The 20,579-nt window shown below is 41.6% G+C and overlaps 1 protein-coding gene across 1 annotated transcript; it reads right to left on the reverse strand.

The window, feature by feature from the left end:
* Positions 1 to 19,093: 19,093 nt before the first annotated feature.
* On the reverse strand, positions 19,094 to 19,795 carry LOC132270414 (F-box protein CPR1-like). Its single transcript, XM_059771594.1, has one exon. The coding sequence runs from the start codon at positions 19,793 to 19,795 to the stop codon at positions 19,094 to 19,096; it is 702 nt and encodes a 233-aa protein (XP_059627577.1).
* Positions 19,796 to 20,579: the final 784 nt, after the last annotated feature.

Consider the following 20,579-nt stretch of genomic DNA (forward strand, 5'->3'; position numbering starts at 1 on the left):
ATTCAACTAAATCCGACAGGCGTGAAGACACTATAATATGGAAGCATGGAAGAAAATGATATATATTTAACTAGCATTATATCAAATAGCATAGTGTTCTTTGAAATTTTTGTGAAGAAATGTTAATTCTTTTTTTTTTGGAAAGTAGAAATGTTAAGGGCCCATTTGAAAAGTGTAGTGTGATGTAGTGTACTGCTATAGTCTAGAACAGAACAAGTGTTTTGTAGTACAATGTTCTGAAATGAGAACAAAACATGTTTGGTGTTCCAAATTTGTTATGAGAATTTTGGAATAAAAACATGGTAGAACATGTTTGGTAATATATATTGTTCTAAGAAATATGAGAACAAAACATGTTTGGAAGAGTAAAAGTGTAACCAAAATCACTATAAAAAAATCATGAAATATATATTTTTTTTTAAGTGACAAATTCCAAAACTATAAGTTACCAAAAAAAGTTGTTGGGTTTCCTTTGTTAAAAAATTACCAATAAAAACCTGTAAATATTACCAATAAATTTCATTGCATGAAATTAGTACGAGTGTTGGGTTTTTTTTATTAAAAAATTACCAATAAAAACCTGTATATAGAAAATTTGCTTCTTCAATACCTTTTTACTAAAAATAGAAAAACAAATTTAATCATATATTATATTATCTAATACTAAGTCACAATTATTTTCTTTCTCCATTTAAATTTAAATTTTTTAAATTTCAGATAGACAAAATAGCTTGAATCCTCATTTTTTATATTTGTCTATCTGAAATTTAAAAAAATTATTAGATAATATAATATATGACTTATTATTATATAATATAATATTTGTCTATCTGAAATTTTAAAAAAAATTGTTAGATAATATAATATATGACTTATTATTATATAATATAATATATGAGAAAATTTGTTTTTCTATATATATATATATGAGTATATTATATATAACCTCCCTGTACTAATTTTTTCGTTCAAAATGCTCCCACTAAAATTAAACACCCCCCTGAACCAACAAAACCCATTAAGTTGCCCCGTAATGACAAAACTACCCTTCCAAGTTAATTGAAAATTTAAAACTTATAATATTATTGTAAGATTACAAAAATACCCTTGAGTTGGTGGGTCTACTGTTCATCTCCATCTTCCTTTGATTTTAAGCACCAGAAACCCATATTCATCTCCATCTTCCTTTGATTTAGATTTAGAGCATTTTGATTGTAATTGTTGTTTGCTCTATTTGTGTTGACTTGTTTGGTTGAAAAGAAAATTTGAACACGGGGGAAATTTGTGTGAAAATATAGCATTGTGGGTAGTTTTATTCGCATAAAATTAAAGAGATTCTACAAACACATATATATACACTGGACTTGGTGTGTAAATTTACATTCTTGCATATGTATGGGAAGAATTCTCCTTCGACACACTTAAACTCATCCGCACCGAATTCTCGTCAATCGGACACTACTCCTCGACCTCATCAGCGATTAGAGCCATATCCAGCTCTCTCGCTGACCAAACATCCGTTGCCATTGTCGACGACGACGTAATTCTGATCAACTAAATCTCGCCGTTCACTCTCAACTGCTGCGACGATCGCAGCGGCCATCACGACTCTCTCGGCCGGGGACCAGATGGCTTAACGACTCTCTCTCGGTCAATCTTTGCCAGACGGTGTCAGAAGAGACCACAAGGACATACAGAGACTCATCTTCGAGTCCGCCGGTGCACATGAATTCCTAGTCGGCGACTTCGCAAGCGTTGAATTAGTGGCTCTAGTGGCTCTCGAGGTCGATTCTTCAGCGAAGCGTCAGCGATGTTCGCGGCAGCGTTCAGGGCATTCAGGTTTCCAATGATTCAATGATCGCCGTGGGGCTCACCTTGTTTCTTTCTTTTCTGGACCAATATGACATCGTCCTCTATCGGCGAACCCATTTTAGAAATGCCGGCGATAAGAATTGCCAGAATTTCAATCGGAATCGGTGAGTTAAGGTGTCCTTCGGCGGCGAATATTCAGGCGAAGACAGAATCCGATCAATTTGGGGTGTTTCTAGGTACTTACAAGAGGAGCAAACAGAAAAAAAATGTTGCCGGAGTTGCACAAGGAGGTCCAAATCAAAATTTTTACTTGACTGGGTTGGTGATTGTGGCAACGCCGCCGTAGAAGGAAGTGTTCACAACAATACTTTGGTTCTTCCTGTTGCAACTCATCGGAGTCGGTGTCGACGGAGAGGACGATGGCACCCCAATCGGCGCCGTAGAGTCGAAGTTCAGTATGATCAAAGTCTGGGACTTTGATCTGTAAGGGAAGATACATCTGCACAATTTTGAAATTTAACCCAAAAAATAGAAATTAGATTTATAAGTTTTAAATTTACAATTAACTTAGAAGGGCAGTTTTGTCATTTCGGGGCAACTTGATGGGTTTTGTTAGTTCAGGAGGGTGTTTAATTTTAGTGAGGGCATTTTGAACGAAAAAATTAGTATAGGGGGGTTATGTGATCGGTTGGTCAATTAACATCAACCTTCGCAATAGCACGAATCATTGTAAAATAGGGCTATTGGTCGGGTAAGTCGAACCACAGGGACTACGCTAGTCTAATACAACCTAAATGTCTAGAATCATTCTTAGAATGATGAAGGGTGTATAGAGGTTTTGTTGGATGTCACTTAAGCTAGGAAATTAAAAGTGCATAAAACAGTAAATTGCAAGAATTCAAGGGAGTGAGTACAAGTAAAGAAGGCTAGGGAAATGAATCCACCTCCATCCCTATACACATGCTAGGTTAAGATTAATTTAAGGGGAAAACAACATATATGATAGTCATGATACATAACAATACTAGGTTGCTATAATATCCTTAAGAAGTTCATTTAATTAGAAAGGCAAGAATAAACCATCAAAGGTTCACATGATCAACTACCTAAACTAAAATGTAGCTTAGGACATGCTTACTAAGCCAAGGATTATCAAGCCCTAATTTAAATGGTGAATGCACATAAAGCTAAGAATCAAGTATAGCCCATCAAAGGGAAACCCTAAGCCATGAACTATCTAGGTTCTCCAACTCCATGCCATTAAAACCATTCCATGATCTAACTTCCATTGTCACCATGGAAGTGCAAGCAATATGATTAAGAAAAACAACCATCCAAGACAAGATGAATAACTCACAATAATCATTTAAAACATTCAACATTCATTACAACAAAAATGAGGCTCTTGACCATGGAAAGACTATCAAAAATACATTGTAATCCCCAAAAATAAACTATACTAACACATGCTTACAAGGGAGGGGTTTCATCACCTCCCTAGATGAGGTTTAGTTACCCATTGGTGAACTAGAAGAAGGAAGAAGCATCATCCTCATCTCCATTTTCGAGCTCCTACTGTAGCACTCAAGAACACCCTCTCCTTGCTCTCTTCTCTCTCCTTTCTCTTGCTCAAGATAAAGCTTAATCATATATGTGGCCTTTGGGAAGCCTTTTATGCTTCAACAATACCCTCTCTCCTCCAAGGAACACCTCCAACCACTTCATAAAGAAGGGAGATGGCATTGGGGAAACCAATGTGCAAGTGGGCTGAAATGAGCCATTTCCGAAGGGCATTCTGCCTGATTTTCGAGCACACGCTTGGTGACTTCGAGCATTCTAACTTAGTGCAATGTGCAACATGCTCCTCTTGCTCAGTGCTGACCTATTTTGGGAAAACTGCTATAACTTTGTGCCCCGAACTCCGAATGACGATCTGTTTGAAGCTTTGGAGAGCTGATTCAGTGCTTTAAAAACTTCATGTTTTGATGAAGACCCAATTCTCAAGTCTGGTTGGTCGAAAATGGGGAGAAAGGCAGTACATCAGTGCTGCTAGGCAGTTCTGCGCACCTCTGTTGTGAAGATCATAACTCTCTGCTCCGAACTCCGAATGATGAACCACTTGAAGATTTGGAAAGCTGATTCAGAGCTCTAAATCTTTCATGTTATGAGGGAAGTCCAGTTCTCGAGTTTGGAAGGTCAAAATGGCAAGCAAAGTCCAGGCTCTACTGCTGCCAGAATTCAGCATTGGCACCTTTTGTTGCTCAGGATTCCACAAGGCCTTATTCTTGTTCCATTTTGGCCAATGAACCTGAAAATGCATAAAAACATAGAAATGAAGATAATCTACATAAATTAACATACAACGGACTTTACTAATGCAATTTAGGGCGCTTGAATATATAATATTCGGCGCTTATCACACCCCCAAACTTACATTTTGCTAGTCCCTTAGCAAAACTACAATGAATACTTCAATGAAAAGACAACCATGGGCATGCTACTACAAAAATATCATCCATGGTAAAATGAGATAGATACATAGCTCAAATACAACTTGAAACAGACAAAAACTGGAGATGGGGTCATTGGGAAAACTACCTTGCATATATGAAGCATTGATACAAAAATTGGCTAAATACATTTCCACATACATGCATCAACATCAAAGTCTATATAAATAACTCAATTATCATCTCTTGAATGGAAATCAACTCTAGCTTCAGTGAAAGTGAATTAGATTCTCAACATGCGGCTTTTACTTTCTTTTCCAATTCCAAAGCGCAAGTTTTCAAATCATTGAATTCCCCTTTAAATGAGGTCCCTAAGGCATGATTTTATTTACAAGACAACTTTTGTTGCTTGTTGACAATTTATTGTAACTCAAGCGAAACATAGAATGGTTGTGCAATGCTGAAGTCCCTTAAGCTTTCTAACCAACCCTTGTAGCAAGCGTTAGGCCAACAACTCCCAAACCAGATGGCTTTAGGGTGTTAAGTGTAGAGACACTCCATAGGGCTTAATAGCTCAAGTTGGAAAGGCTACGAACTCCAACGAACCATGTTTATTACCAGTTTATTTTTTTGAATGACCGTGCAATGTTTAAGTCCCTTAAGCTTTCTAACCAACCCCTGTAGCAAGCGTTAGGCCAACAACTCCCAAACCAGACGGTTTTAGGGTGCTAAGTGTAGAGACACTCCTAGGGCTTAATAACTCGAGTTGGAAAGGCTACGAACGTCAACTGATCATTATTTTCTTTCTTTCTAAGTTTTTTTTTTTTTTTTTTTTTTTTTTTTTTTTTTTTTAGATTCATGCCAAAAGTATTCATCCATTAGGTTCATCAAATCAGATTAACTAGGGCAAGGTCAAGGTCAATCAAGTTGCATGCCTCACAGTTAAGTTTCCAATGTGCATCTGTGCATTGTGAAGCTTATAAGAGTGTAAATCCAGCAAGAATCTAATTGAGACATTTATACAGACTACATTGTATTTACATGATCATTTCAACTCAAATTTTTCTTTATTTTCAAAAATTTTAATTGCTTCTATACACAAGGTATTAAACATATGTTTCATCTCCGACAAGTGTCAGGTTATACTATCATTGCTTAGCAAAAATTATGGAACTAAAAATATGCCAAGAATGCTTGATGCACCCCCAAACTTAAACGACACAGTGTCCTCAATGTGGGACATGGATGCAAGTTAGAGACAAAAATGACAACGAGGATAAAAGGAACAACAATACCCAGGGGGAGGGAACGGCATTTTGAGACAAAAACCCCCAAACTTGAACTGGACTGCGCAACCTGGAAAGCAATATGAAGAACCAAAAGAAACAACCACAAACACATTAATAGCACAAGCATAAAGACAGAAAACGAATGTATCGAAAGTTAACAGAACATAAAGAACTTGCATTGCAAAAAGAGTTTACATGATGACAAAAAGAACTGTACAGGGATCATGTCGACCAGAGCAACCTATACATAGCAAATTCTTACAGTTTAAAAGGAAAACAAAATATACAAGAGAAATAGTTACAGATGAAACAAAAGAGAAGGTCCACACGCGCAACAAGCTACTGGCCAGAAGGTAAACGGGCGAGGATGGAATGGAGGAGAGATTGAGTCTTACGCCGTTCAGCGGAAGCCAAACGACGGTCCTCAGCAGCAACACGGCGATCTTCAGCAGCAAGACGACGATCTTCTTCAGCACGGGAAGAAGACTCACACAGAGCCTGAGTGCACGCGGACAAAGAATGCTCAAAACGATCGAGTCGCGCATGAATACCGGCAATGGAAGCCCGGATGAAAGCCTGGTCCTGGTGAGAGTCGACCGAAGGCTCTACCCGCGCAGTGGCTGCGGCGGTGGAAACTGCCTCTGAAGGAGGAGGAGGTGGAGCGTGGATGAACAGGGGGGCCGGAGGCGGAGGGGTACTAGAATGGCTCAGAACATTGATCCACTGGCGCTGGGTAAAAATTTTAATTTTGTCGCCTTTTGGTTCGTGGGGAGGAACAACGAAACCCTTGTGCTGAAGGAGTCGAGTGATGAAAAACGGCAAAGGCAATTTCCGATTTTCAACTCGCGGAGCCCGTGCATTATGAGCATCATGCCAGAACTTCATAAAGGTGGACCAAATGAGCTCTGGGATGGAGAACCATTGGCCTTGGTCCATGGCATATAAGGCTTGCAGAAAGAGGCCCCGACGCTCGGTGCTGTGCACCAAAGGGCAAACATTGTGCTTGAAGACAGTGTCAATGAACCATAGGCGTTCCGGAAGATTGGTCTTGCGGATAAAAGACCGGGGCCGAGTAGGATCGTCAATAGGGCAAATGGCAGCGGCAATCTGCGCCACAGTTAATGTATCTGGCTCCTCATATAAAGGGAGATTCTCACGATTGACAATGTCATCGGGGCACTCAATGGGGCAACCAGAAACCTGAATGATGTCGGTCATAGTGAAAGTATAGGCGGTGCCATCAATGGATGTAGTGAGAGAAATGGGTGGCTCTTCAGGGCACTGGAGATTCTGGTAGAAGAGGCGCACTACACGGGGGTAGGCAACCCTGGCAAGGGGTGCGCAAATGTGTTGCAGACGCCGGTTAGTCAATTCGGCGACAGCCCACGAAGTTGTGGGTAGAATGTCAAAGGCATCCGTGAGCGGAAATGAGAGTTCGTAGTTGAGTTGTTTGCGATCCCAAGGATCACGTGGTCGCTCACGAGTGACAGCACGGGCACCTGAAGAGGGTCGAGGAGGGCGAGAAGGACCGGCACGAGACATTTAGAGAGGTGGACTTGGTTGAGGAATTTCAGCGAACACCTGGCGTGCACCACAAAAAGGAGAAGATGGAAGTGAGTGGGATGGAGGAGCAAACCCAAAAAATTTTTGCAAGATAACAAGCTCTAGCATAGAGCAACATCAACAACAAGCAACCCAAGCATCAACAAAATCACCGACATGCAATCCCATCCTCCTTATGATGAAATAAAGACAAGGAAAGGAGAAAAAAAAAAGGAAGCTCACATACCTTGGGACAGAATATGAAAGGGGAACTGCAGAGATGTAGGGGTGGTGGCAATGTGGGTGGGCTGGTGGTGGATGAGAGATGGATTGGGTGTTGTGGGTAGAGAGAGGAGGTGGTGGCATGCATTTGGTGCATGGAGGGGTTGGTGGGTGGTGTGCCGAGAGAAAGGTGGTGTGAGGGGGTGAGGGTGTGGGAGTTTGATGGGTTGAGAGGGAGGTGGAGTGGGGAGGTTGGTTGGTTGGTGTGGGGAAAGGGAGGAGCCGAGAGATAGGAAGGTTGGTTGTGAGGTGGAAGAGGGGTTGGTGGTGGTTTTGTGGGTTGAGAGGGAGATGGAGCTGCGAGGGAGAGAATGGGTTTTAAAAGAGATAAAAGAGAGCTTGGTTCGAGCACTCGAAGGCCCACTTCGAGTGCTCGAAATGGGGGCAGAGAGTTGGGTTTGGCATAGGGTGTGGGAAGGAGGAGTTCGAGCACTCGAAGCTTGGTCTTCGAGTGCTCGAAAGTTGAGCAGTGTGAGGGTTTGAGTTGGTTGAGGTGAATGGCATGGTGAGAGTTGATGGAAGGTGGAGGGGTGGTGGGATTGGTTGGGTGGGGAGGTGAGATGTTTGGTGAGAGGTTTGGTGAGAGGGATGCATGGAGTGGGTGGCAGGGAAGGGTGAGGGGTGGTGAGGGTGTTGCATGGAAGGTGGTTATGGTTGGTGAGGGTGTGAGGGGTGGCATGCATGCATGGACGTGCATGCATGCATGCAGGGTGGTGATGGTCGTTTAGAGAGAGAGAGAGATGGTGGGTTTGGATGTGGGGGTTGGTATGGTGCATGGTGTAGATGGTTGGGTGGTGAGAAAAATGAGGGAGGTAGAGTGGGAATGCCGAGAGTGAGAAGATGAGGGTTGGGGTGGGTTGATGGAGGTGAGGGGTGGTGGTGGGTGTAGTTGCCGAGAGAGAGAGGAGGGTTGGTGGGGTTGTCTGCAGAGATGCCGAGAGGAGGTTGATGGTTTGGGTTGATGCATGCATGGTTGCATGGTTCTATGTGGGCGAGGTGGTGAGGTGGTGCAAGCATGGGTGAGTTGAGAAGTGGGTTGCAGAGAGTTGGGATGGTGTGGATGATGAGTTGCGAAGCTTGCATACAGGGTGTGGTTGGCATGGGATGGCTGCGAGGGCTTGGGATTGAGTGAGCTGAAAGCTGAATGCAGCTGCAAGCACTCGAAGATTGGCTTCGAGTGCTCGAAAAACAAACAGAGAGGTGGAAGTGAGTGTGGGATGGAGTCGAACCACAGGGACTACGCTAGTCTAATACAACCTAAATGTCTAGAATCATTCTTAGAATGATGAAGGGTGTATAGAGGTTTTGTTGCATGGTGGTTGATTGGTGAAGGTTTGGGAGGTTAAAGGTGGTTGAGGGGTGGATGGTGGTGGGTTTCTTGGTTGAGAGAAGTGGTCGAGCACTCTAAGCATGGAAGTAGAGTGCTCGAATTGGGACCAGTAGCCTCAGCAGCTTTGGGGTTTAAAAATCAAACAAGGTCGAGCACTCCAAATTGGAGTTTAGATTGCTCGAAATGAAGCCAGAGAGTTCGGGTTTGCTGGGAGGTGGCTGCGAGCACTCCAAAGGAACTTGAGAGGGCTCGAAAATGAGGCAGTGAGCTCATTAGGCAACATGGAGATGGAATTGGCAATGTGAGCAACATTATGCAAACTAGATGGAAAATTTTTTTTGCAACTGCTGCACCTGAGGCCAAGTAATACATAGATGGATTTTCAGACCTTGCATGCATTTTTCCAAACCAATGCATGGATGGAAATCAAGAACTTGGCAACTTCATGCAATGCATGGAAAATTTGGAAAATGCTTCAAACTGTGCAAATTTTTTTTTACAGCATGGAAAATTTAGAAAAATTTTGAAATTGTGCAAATTTTTTTTTTTTTTTTTTTTTTTTTTTTTTTTTCAATGAGTGCATGGATGATTTCAAGAAGATTTCCTAACTTTTGCAACCTCACACAATGCGTGGATGATTTTGAGAAAATTTTCAAACTTTGGAACATCTCTTCAATGCATGGATGAGATTAAGAACATTTCAACAATGCATTGAAGATGAGAGGTTATGCATGTGAGTGCCATGTTGAAAGTCCGAGAAAATTGCCTGATAGAGCCGGAAACTTTCGGGAATGAAAACAAGAGTTGAGAAGGTCTAAGAAGCCGGTCTAAAATTGCGGAACACAACTGAAGACCATTTCAGAAAAATCAAATTTTTGGCTTTTCGAAACCATTTCCCAGAAAATTTCAAGGCACGAGCAATTTGAGAAGGTAGGGAAGCTTGGAACATCGAAAGAATTTCTTCCCTTGCTTTGCTAAATTTAATGTCGATAGCTAGACCAAGCTAGAGCAGGCACTATTCCTCATAAATGGGATCCGTCAAGGGGACTTCCTCAACTTTTCGGGTTAGAATTGTGCTGTCAATGCAAGGCTTAAGCCTTTGGCCATTTACCTTGAAGAGTGATCCACTTGCAGGATCATGAAGTTCGATTGCTCCATGAGGAAAGACGGTAGTGACAATGTATGGACCATCCCATCTTGACCGGAGTTTACCGGGAAAGAGCTTCAAGCGGGAATTGAAAAGCCAGACCTTTTGTCCCGGGGCAAAAGACTTTTTGACGATGTGTTTGTCATGAAAAGCTTTAGTCTTTGCCTTGTAAATTTTTGCATTTTCATACGCGTCATTACGCAATTCCTCAAGTTCATTTAATTGCAACGCACGATTAGAGCCGGCTTGTTTGAGATCAAAATTGAACCTTTTTACGGCCCAATAAGCACGGTGCTCTAATTCTACCGGGAGATGACATGCTTTGCCAAAGACAAGTCGATATGGTGACATGCCAATGGGTGTCTTATAAGCTGTCCGGTAAGCCCAAAGTGCATCGTTTAGCCGTAATGACCAATCTTTGCGATCCGGTCTAACCGTTTTTTCTAGAATGTGCTTAATCTCCCGGTTAGAAATCTCTACTTGACCACTCGTTTGAGGGTGGTAAGGTGTAGCAACCTTATGAATGACTGAATACTTAGCAAGGACGGATTTGAGATAACGATTTCGGAAATGAGATCCGCCATCACTAATGATTGCTCGGGGTGTACCAAAACGACTAAAGATGTGAGATTGAATGAAATGGATCACGACTTTATGATCATCGGTTTTGGTAGCCGCGGTTTCAACCCATTTAGACACATAATCCACCGCTACAAGGATGTACTCATAGCCATAAGAAGATGGAAATGGTCCCATGAAGTCAATCCCCCACACATCAAAAATTTCAACAATTAAAATGTTGGTGAGGGGCATCATGTCTCTTCGGGACATGGATCCAAGTTTTTGACATCATTCACACGATTTGCAAAAATTGTATGCATCCCGGAACAAGGTAGGCCAAAAGAATCCGCTTTGAAGGATTTTGTTAGCGGTCTTTTTGGCACTGAAATGGCCTCCACAAGCAAGAGTATGGCAAAAATTTAAAATGCTTGTGGCCTCGGTTTCAGGAATACATCGCCGGATGATTTGGTCCGGGCAATACTTGAATAATTCCGGATCTTCCCAAAAGAAATGCTTGACTTGGGAGAAAAACCGGTCCCTCTCTTGTTTGGACCAATGAGCTGGAATTTTGCCAACCGCAAGATAATTGACAATATCTGCAAACCACGGAAGAGTAGAATGTGAAACTTGAAGAAGTTGCTCATCCGGAAAAGAATCGCGGATGGCTGCAAATTCTGAAGATTTCTCAATAAGTAAGCGAGAGAGATGATCGGCGACAACATTGTCGGTCCCTTTTTTGTCCCGGATGTCAATGTCAAACTCTTGAAGTAAGAGGATCCATCGAATTAAGCGGGGTTTTGTCTCTTTTTTCGCTAACAAATGCCTAAGAGCGGCATGATCTGAAAAGACGATGACCTTGGAGCCAAGAAGATAGGAGCGAAATTTATCCAAGGCGTACACCACAGCTAGCAATTCTTTTTCAGTGGTGGTGTAGTTCAATTGGGCATCGCAGAGAGTTTTGCTAGCATAATAAATGACATGCGGAAGTTTATCCACACGTTGGCCCAAAACCGCCCCTAATGCATAGTCGGATGCATCACACATGATCTCAAAGGGAAGAGACCAATTAGGGGGTTTCATGATCGGGGCAGAGGAGAGGAGAATGCGAAGTTTGATGAAAGCTTCCATGCAAGCGTCATCAAAATTGAACGGAACATCCTTGGCTAAGAGATTACACAAGGGCCGTGAGATTTTGCTAAAATCTTTGATGAAGCGACGATAGAATCCGGCATGGCCAAGAAAAGAACGGATTTGACGGACGGAATTCGGAGGAGGAAGATTAGAGATTAACTCAACTTTTGCCTTGTCTACCTCGATTCCCCGCTTAGAAATGACATGTCCTAAAACAATGCCTTCTTGGACCATAAAGTGGCTCTTCTCCCAACTTAGAATGAGATTCGTCTCTTTGCATCTTTGGAGCACAAGAGATAAATTTATGAGGCACGAGTCAAAGGATGAGCCAAATACGGAAAAGTCATCCATGAAAACTTCCAAGAACCTTTCAACCATATCGGAGAATATGGACATCATGCACCTTTGGAACGTTGCCGGTGCATTGCATAGACCAAAAGGCATGCGTCGATAGGCAAAAGTACCAAAGGGACATGTGAATGTTGTTTTCTCTTGATCTTGGGGGGCGATGGCCACTTGGTTATAGCCGGAATAACCATCAAGAAAACAATAGAAGCTTTGGCCGGCTAACCTTTCTAGGATTTGATCAATAAATGGGAGTGGGAAATGATCCTTCCTAGTTGATGAGTTGAGTTTACGATAGTCAATGCACACACGCCACCCGGTGGTGGTTCGTTGTGGCACGAGCTCGCCCGCTGAATTTTCAACAACGGTGAGCCCGGATTTCTTGGGGACAACTTGTGTGGGGCTCACCCACTTGCTATCAGAGATAGGATAGATGATTCCCGCATCTAGCAATTTGATCACCTCTTTCATGACCACTTCCTTCATGTTTGGATTTAACCGGCGCTGGACCTCTCTAGTAGGCTTTGCGTCATCCTCCATATGAATGCGGTGCATACAAATGGAGGGGTCAATTCCTTTCAAATCTGCCACTGTCCAACCAATAGCTTCTTTATGCTCTTGGAGCACCGCTAAAAGGTTGGTCTCTTGGTCTTTTTGAAGGTCCGAGGCAATAATGACCGGAAGGGTTTGCTTTGGACCAAGGAACACATACTTGAGATGGGCCGGGAGCGGCTTAAGCTCAAGTTGTGGCGGAGATAACAATGATGGGACCGGAGGAGTGGTGGAAAGTTGGGGAAGTGGTTCTTTTGGAATTTTCCAAGGAGGTACATCCATGATAGCATTAATATCAAGCAAGGAATTGACTTCTTGAATGGCTTGATCAACATCAAAGTTTGAGAATTCAAAATGAGACATGCAAGTTTCAAGGGGATCTTTGCTTAGGATGAAGGGGAGAGATTCTTCGACCACTTCATCAATGACATCCACAAGAAAACAATCATCCTCATTGGAGGGATGTTGAGTTGCATGAAAGATGTGGAGTTTGACTTGCATGTTTCCAAAAGCAATGTCCATCACCCCGGTTCGGCAATTAATTGATGCATTAGCCGTAGCTAAAAATGGTCTACCAAGGATCACGGGAATGTGCTTTTTTGGGTCATGGACTGGTTCCGTATCAAGAACCACAAAATCTACCGGGAAGTAGAATTTGTCCACTTTGATGATGACGTCCTCAAGAATACCTCGTGGATGCTTGACCGATCTATCGGCAAGTTGCAAAACCACGAAAGTCGGCTTAAGATCGCCCAAACCAAGTTGTAGGTAGACCGAGTATGGAATTAAATTCACACTAGCTCCTAAGTCAAGGAGGGCCCTCTCGATTTTGCTGTCACCAATGACGCAAGAGATTGTGGGGGCACCCGGATCCTTATACTTCGGGGGAGTGCTGTGCTGAATAATAGCACTAACATTTTCAGTCAACCTCACCTTTTTTGGCAAATGATTTTTAGAAGTGCGCTTTTGAGTGCACAAATCTTTGAGAAATTTTGCATAGGGGGGGATTTGCTTGATAGCATCCAACAGGGGCAAGTTAATCTTCACTTGCTTGAAGACTTCCCACATGTCTTGAATTTTACAATTCTTGTTCCCAAAGTGTGTCGACTCTTGAAGACGTTGAGGAAACGGAGCTTTTGGCTCATAAGTAGTTTCCACATTTGGGGAGACATGTGTGGGATATCCGTGAATGGTATTGGGACAAGAATTTGGATTAGAAGAGCTTGAATTTGGATTTTTCAACGGCGAAACTTCTTCACTTTTGTCTCCATCGACCTTGTTGTCCACCACTCTACCACTCCGAAGGGTGGTGATAGCTTGAACTTGTTCATGAGTCGGCCCACTCGGAGGAGGGGTTTCGTCAATCACATGCATTCCTCTAGGATTTTCAAAAGGTTGAGAGGGAAGCTTGCCCTTGTCCTTTTGAAGCAATTGATTCACCGAGTTAGCTATTTGGCCCACTTGATTTTCGAGATTAGCTATGGATTGAGTATGAGAGTGAACCATTTGGAGAGTAGGCTGCAAGGATGTCAAGAGTTGCTTGTTGGCATCCATTATTTGCTTATTTAATGATTCCATCATTTGCTTGTTTGCAGCTACTATCTCGTCAGTTGGACACACAGGAGGTTGATTGGAGACATTTGGATTGTAAGGAGGACGGTAGCTTGAAGAGGCTTGGAAAGGTCTACCTTGATATTGAGAAGAGGGCTGATTTTGCCGCCCTTGGTTTTGGAATTGGGAATTCTGTGGGGCTTGTTGCCGCCATGAGAAATTCGGATGATCACGCCAACCCGGATTGTAGGTGTTGGAATATGGATTGTTCCCGGGCCGCGAGAACATGGCATTAGCTTGCTCTTGGTTGGGACTAGGAAATTGCTCCGATGTGGGGCAATCTTCCGAGAGATGGAATGGACTAGTACATGAAGCACAAACTGAACTTGCCGAATTTTGAGACAATGAAGGAGGAAGATGTGGTGCCATCAATTGATAGAATTTATGAGCGATGGCATCCACTTGAGATGATTCCTCCCTTATTGACTTTGGTTGACAAGGGTTGGTGTTGTTTGGAGTGGTTGCGGTCGGAGCCCTACGAGAATTGTGTTGAAGTGAATTTTCACTCAAATTCTCAAGTAAGGTCCAAGCCTCATCCGCATTCTTGGACATGAACATCCCACCACAAGAAGAATCAACCATGAATCTATGGGTTTCGGTCAAGCCGGCATAGAAAGCTTGCACTAATTGCCATTTTGGGATCAAATGATGAGGACACTTCCGAAGAAGATCTTGTAACCTTTCCCAAGTCTCGTGGAGTTGTTCTCCATCAACTTGAGAAAAGCTTAGAATGGAACGCCTCATTTGGTTGGTTTTACTCACCGGATAATACTTCCTAAGAAATTCTTGTTGCAATTGAGCCCAAGAAGTAATAGAGTTGGGAGCGAGGGAGTTCAACCAATATTTTGCCCTATCCTTTAGGGAGAATGGGAAGAGATGGAGATGAAGTGCATTGTCCGGAAAACCTCTCAACCGGATGGTTGAACAGATTTCAAGGAACTCATCAAGATGCTTGTATGGATCTTCATTATCAAAGCCATGAAATGATGGAAGCATTTGAATGGTACTAGACTTGATCTCATATTGAGCTGCATCGATGTTTGGCATCGCTATGCAAGATGGAGAAGCATAGGTGGTAGGGATGAAATGATCTCTAAGAGTCATTGGCTCGATATTAGGAATTTCAGCCCTTTCATTCCCCGGATTTCCTACGTTATCCCCCATTATATTGAATTCAGTTTCAAGGTCCCTTGTAAGAGTGGGTTCCCTAAGGTTCCGTCTAAGAGTTCTTTCAAGAGAATTGATATCAATGGGCGAATCGATTGTGGGTAAGGAAAGTGACCTACGACCGAACATCAACAATAAAGCATATACTCAACAAAGCAATTCATCAACCACAACTCCACATACGATGTTCCCTTTCTCCTCAATTATTAAGACGGAAAATGTAAATGGCCACGACAAGGACCGATGCTTTAACACAAAATTTAAACAGGATAAGAGCCTCAACAAGGGCTTCACAACTAAACTAAAACTAAATTTAACACATGCACAATATTCACAACTCGAAACTAGAAGTCACGAGACTTACCTGGGGTCCTCTAGACTTACAATTTGCTAGCATTCCCACGGCGAGCTTCGAGTCCCTAGAATCTTACAACACTTAAAACACAAAGGTGGTCAAAACACACAAGGAATATTCACAAGACACAATATTCACAATCAAACTAAATTTAACCCTAGAAACTTCGGTTGCTAAACCGTTTGCAGTCCCCGGCAACGGCGCCAAAAATTGATCGGTTGGTCAATTAACATCAACCTTCGCAATAGCACGAATCATTGTAAAATAGGGCTATTGGTCGAGTAAGTCGAACCACAGGGACTACGCTAGTCTAATACAACCTAAATGTCTAGAATCATTCTTAGAATGATGAAGGGTGTATAGAGGTTTTGTTGGATGTCACTTAAGCTAGGAAATTAAAAGTGCATAAAACAGTAAATTGCAAGAATTCAAGGGAGTGAGTACAAGTAAAGAAGGCTAGGGAAATGAATCCACCTCCATCCCTATACACATGCTAGGTTAAGATTAATTTAAGGGGAAAACAACATATATGATAGTCATGATACATAACAATACTAGGTTGCTATAATATCCTTAAGAAGTTCATTTAATTAGAAAGGCAAGAATAAACCATCAAAGGTTCACATGATCAACTACCCAAACTAAAATGTAGCTTAGGACATGCTTACTAAGCCAAGGATTATCAAGCCCTAATTTAAATGGTGAATGCACATAAAGCTAATAATCAAGTATAGCCCATCAAAGGGAAACCCTAAGCCATGAACTATCTAGGTTCTCCAACTCCATGCCATTAAAACCATTCCATGATCTAACTTCCATTGTCACCATGGAAGTGCAAGCAATATGATTAAGAAAAGCAACCATCCAAGACAAGATGAATAACTCACAATAATCATTTAAAACATTCAACATTCATTACAACAAAAATGAGGCTCTTGACCATGGAAAGACTATCAAAAATACATTGTAATCCCCAAAAATAAACTATACTAACACATGCTTACAAGGGAGGGGTTTCATCACCTCCCTAGATGAGGTTTAGTTACCCATTGGTGAACTAGAAGAAGGAAGAAGCATCATCCTCATCTCCATTTTCGAGCTCCTACTGTAGCACTCAAGAACACCCTCTCCTTGCTCTCTTCTCTCTCCTTTCTCTTGCTCAAGATAAAGCTTAATCATATATGTGGCCTTTGGGAAGCCTTTTATGCTTCAACAATACCCTCTCTCCTCCAAGGAACACCTCCAACCACTTCATAAAGAAGGGAGATGGCATTGGGGAAACCAATGTGCAAGTGGGCTGAAATGAGCCATTTCCGAAGGGCATTCTGCCTGATTTTCGAGCACACGCTTGGTGACTTCGAGCATTCTAACTTAGTGCAATGTGCAACATGCTCCTCTTGCTCAGTGCTGACCTATTTTGGGAAAACTGCTATAACTTTGTGCCCCGAACTCCGAATGACGATCTGTTTGAAGCTTTGGAGAGCTGATTCAGTGCTTTAAAAACTTCATGTTTTGATGAAGACCCAATTCTCAAGTCTGGGTGGTCGAAAATGGGGAGAAAGGCAGTACATCAGTGCTGCTAGGCAGTTCTGCGCACCTCTGTTGTGAAGATCATAACTCTCTGCTCCGAACTCCGAATAATGAACCACTTGAAGATTTGGAAAGCTGATTCAGAGCTCTAAATCTTTCATGTTATGAGGGAAGTCCAGTTCTCGAGTTTGGAAGGTCAAAATGGCAAGCAAAGTCCAGGCTCTACTGCTGCCAGAATTCAGCATTGGCACCTTTTGTTGCTCAGGATTCCACAAGGCCTTATTCTTGTTCCATTTTGGTCAATGAACCTGAAAATGCATAAAAACATAGAAATGAAGATAATCTACATAAATTAACATACAACGGACTTTACTAATGCAATTTAGGGCGCTTGAATATATAATATTCGGCGCTTATCATTATGTGATTTTTCCCCTATATATATATATATATAAAGCAGGTGAAGAAATTGCAAGAGATTTGAGAATTTGGATCAAACAAAAATTCAGTTAAAAAAATGCAGATGTGGGTTTGTCGGAATCGGCAGACGAGAGCGTACAAGAGCTCGCCGGAGTGACAGATCTACGCACCGAAGCTTTGGGTTCGCCGGAAAACGCAGAGGTGGGGTTCACCGGAAAACGCAAAGGTGAGATAGTTCTTGAAAGAGAGAGAAGGGGGCAAGTTCACAGATCTGCTAGATTTTGTAATTTGCAGTTGCAGAGAGAGAGGGGGCAACTTCAGAATTGAGAACGAGAATAGAGATGGAGGTGGATTTCGAACTTTTGATTCTTGTAGATTTTGATTTTGTAGCTTGCAGTTGGAGAGAGAGAGAGGGCAAGTCAGAGTGTTTTTTCAGAAATTAAGGCAAGTTCACAGTTGAGAACGAGAATAGAGATGGAGGCAAGTTCACAATTAGGGCAATGTTCCACCGATTCTTAAATATGTGTTCTCAGAATTCCTGCACTTTGGGCTGTTGTTCTCCTTTCTACAGTGAATAGTGGGCCGGCTGAAATTTGGGAACACTTTGGGACACGAATTTTTTGTTCCGAAAATTGGCCCAAAATCAGAAATTGTTCTTGCACTGTTGGACACAATACAGCCCATGCCAAACAAGTTGGTGTCCTCAATAGTATCCATTTGCACCGTAGGGAAGGGCATAAAACAAGATAGAGCATCCACCAAACAGGCCCTAATTCTTTCTGTAATTGATATCAGCACAACAAAGGTGAATCAGTGCTTTGTTCCCAAGTACAAGAATCCACTTCGAAGACATGGCCATTATTTCTGCAGTCTTATCTGTTAACAAAATAAGCATTGTCATTCCACTATTCCATTCGAAGTTTTTTCTAATAGGAGTTAGCAAAGCCAAAAGGTGCAAGTCTAGTGAAAATATCATAATTTGCCGATCATGATCACAAGGTTGAAACATATTTCACATAACAACACAAAACAAACATAATTTACAAGAATACCCAATATCCTTCATGATCGCCAAAATAGAATCTTGCTTTGGTAGAAACTTAAGAGCTCCCCAAAAACCAGACATTCTAACAACAATTATAGAATGCCATTTCATTGATAATGATTGAGCTTCACAAGGCTTTCCACATTAACATCCGCACCAAATGAACTAAGGCCGAGATCCAAGACCCTTTTCTTTTTCAGGTCATACCAAATTAAAGTACCAAACAAATGCAATAAGATAATTTCCCTGCTGCTCTTAGAATAAGCCAAAACACTTGCATACTGCGGGTTATGCTTCTCGCTGTATTTGAAATTCCGCAACGTAACCCTGAAGAGTTTTGTCCATGAGGACTCCACCATATAATCATTCATGACCCATAATTCAACAGGATCTTCTAAATTGATAGTGTAAAATACGCACCAACATCCACCTAAAAACCCCAAGGTCTCATTAGTACAATCAGAAACTTGTGGCAACTGCACTTGCCGGTGTTCCTCATTCACGAGATCAAAAGAAACAACAATTTACAACAATTCAGACGAATCTGGACAAGCTAACCAATGCAAAGCACCATCCACGAGCACACTACGACTTCTGGGACTATCCCATTGCCAGTAAAGGTTATAATCGAAGCTCTCAATCCTCCTCCACATATTCGATTTTAAACTAAAAACCATTACTTCAGCGGGAAGTGAATCGGGATCCTCCCAGAACTCCAAAATCGTAACCACCATGTAATCATCACCAGCAGAATCATACACAATTCCAAGAAATGTGAAGAAACCGCCGCTGAGGGGTGTCACTGGTAAAATTTTGTACTCCTTAGTTGAAGGATTTAACACGGCAATGGCTTCATCTAAGAAACGACGCAAACAGACCAAACCATTGCACGAACCTCCTTCTACATAAGTCCAATAGGACTCAGATTCGATGGGGTTATCGAATTCTGCAACATCTAAAAGTGGAAAACTACTAATACCACCACCAAGGTTGAAGATATCATCAAGCACATCTAAGTCTATTGAATATAAACTATCATCTCTAACAATCAGACTCAAATTGGTTCCAGTTTCAATTGATCGATTGAGTTGCAATTTGATGAACCTAGGCGAGTCAATTAGGGCACACCATCGTTTGGAAACGCACCTGAAACGTAGCAGATCTTTCACCGGTAGTCGGGAGAGAATGTCGTCAAACGCATCCTCATCCTCAGGAAGCTCCGACATGGACGCAGCCACCGATTGCTTCTCTCTCTTTCCGTTTCCACTGAGAAGTGTGTGTGAGAGATGAAATCAGATACAGAGAGGAGGAAAGAAAAGGTATCCAGAAGCCCTTTCAGCTAAGCTCAGTCCCACTCCGACCCACTCCGACGCATTTGGTAAAGTAGTGCGCTTAATTAGGAGTTTTTTTTTTTTTTTTTTTTTTTTTTTTTTAAGAGCTCTAAATTAAAAAGGGATTTACCTTTATGCTCTTCACGCCCTTATTTCAAAATATTAATTTTTTTAAAAAAATTATATAATATTTTTACTCAAAAAATTCAAGAAAATAACCACTTTGAAACTCCATTTGGTCTCGTAGAATACCATGTCACAAAATTTCAACTTAATTTCCTAACAAATGCTAATAAATACAGTATTAAAAATGAACTAATAAAAACAAGGAGAGGATTTTTATCCTCCTCGTTCTCTTTCGGGTTAATTTAGTTTGACAATTTCTCCTTAGCATGGATATGGACACGATACGACAAGATAGGAATAAGTCTTTTAAAAAAGGAAACAAGGGTACGCTTCGAACACGGCTATACATAAATATGAATTTATATATATATATATATATATATATATATATATATATATATATATATAGTTATTCTACTACTTTATCATAATAATGTTTTTATTTTAACTAAACAAATATTATTAGTGCTTCGCTCATGATGATTATATGTGTATAATGTCAATTTTTTTTCAAGAAAAAAAGAACATTTTAGAATGTGTTGTGTCCACAAAG

Source organism: Cornus florida, unplaced genomic scaffold (genome assembly GCF_030987335.1).
Source record: "Cornus florida cultivar Cherokee Brave unplaced genomic scaffold, ASM3098733v1 CherokeeBrave_3.0.0_Hap2_Chr08, whole genome shotgun sequence".
In the NCBI taxonomy this organism is placed as follows: Eukaryota; Viridiplantae; Streptophyta; class Magnoliopsida; order Cornales; family Cornaceae; genus Cornus; species Cornus florida.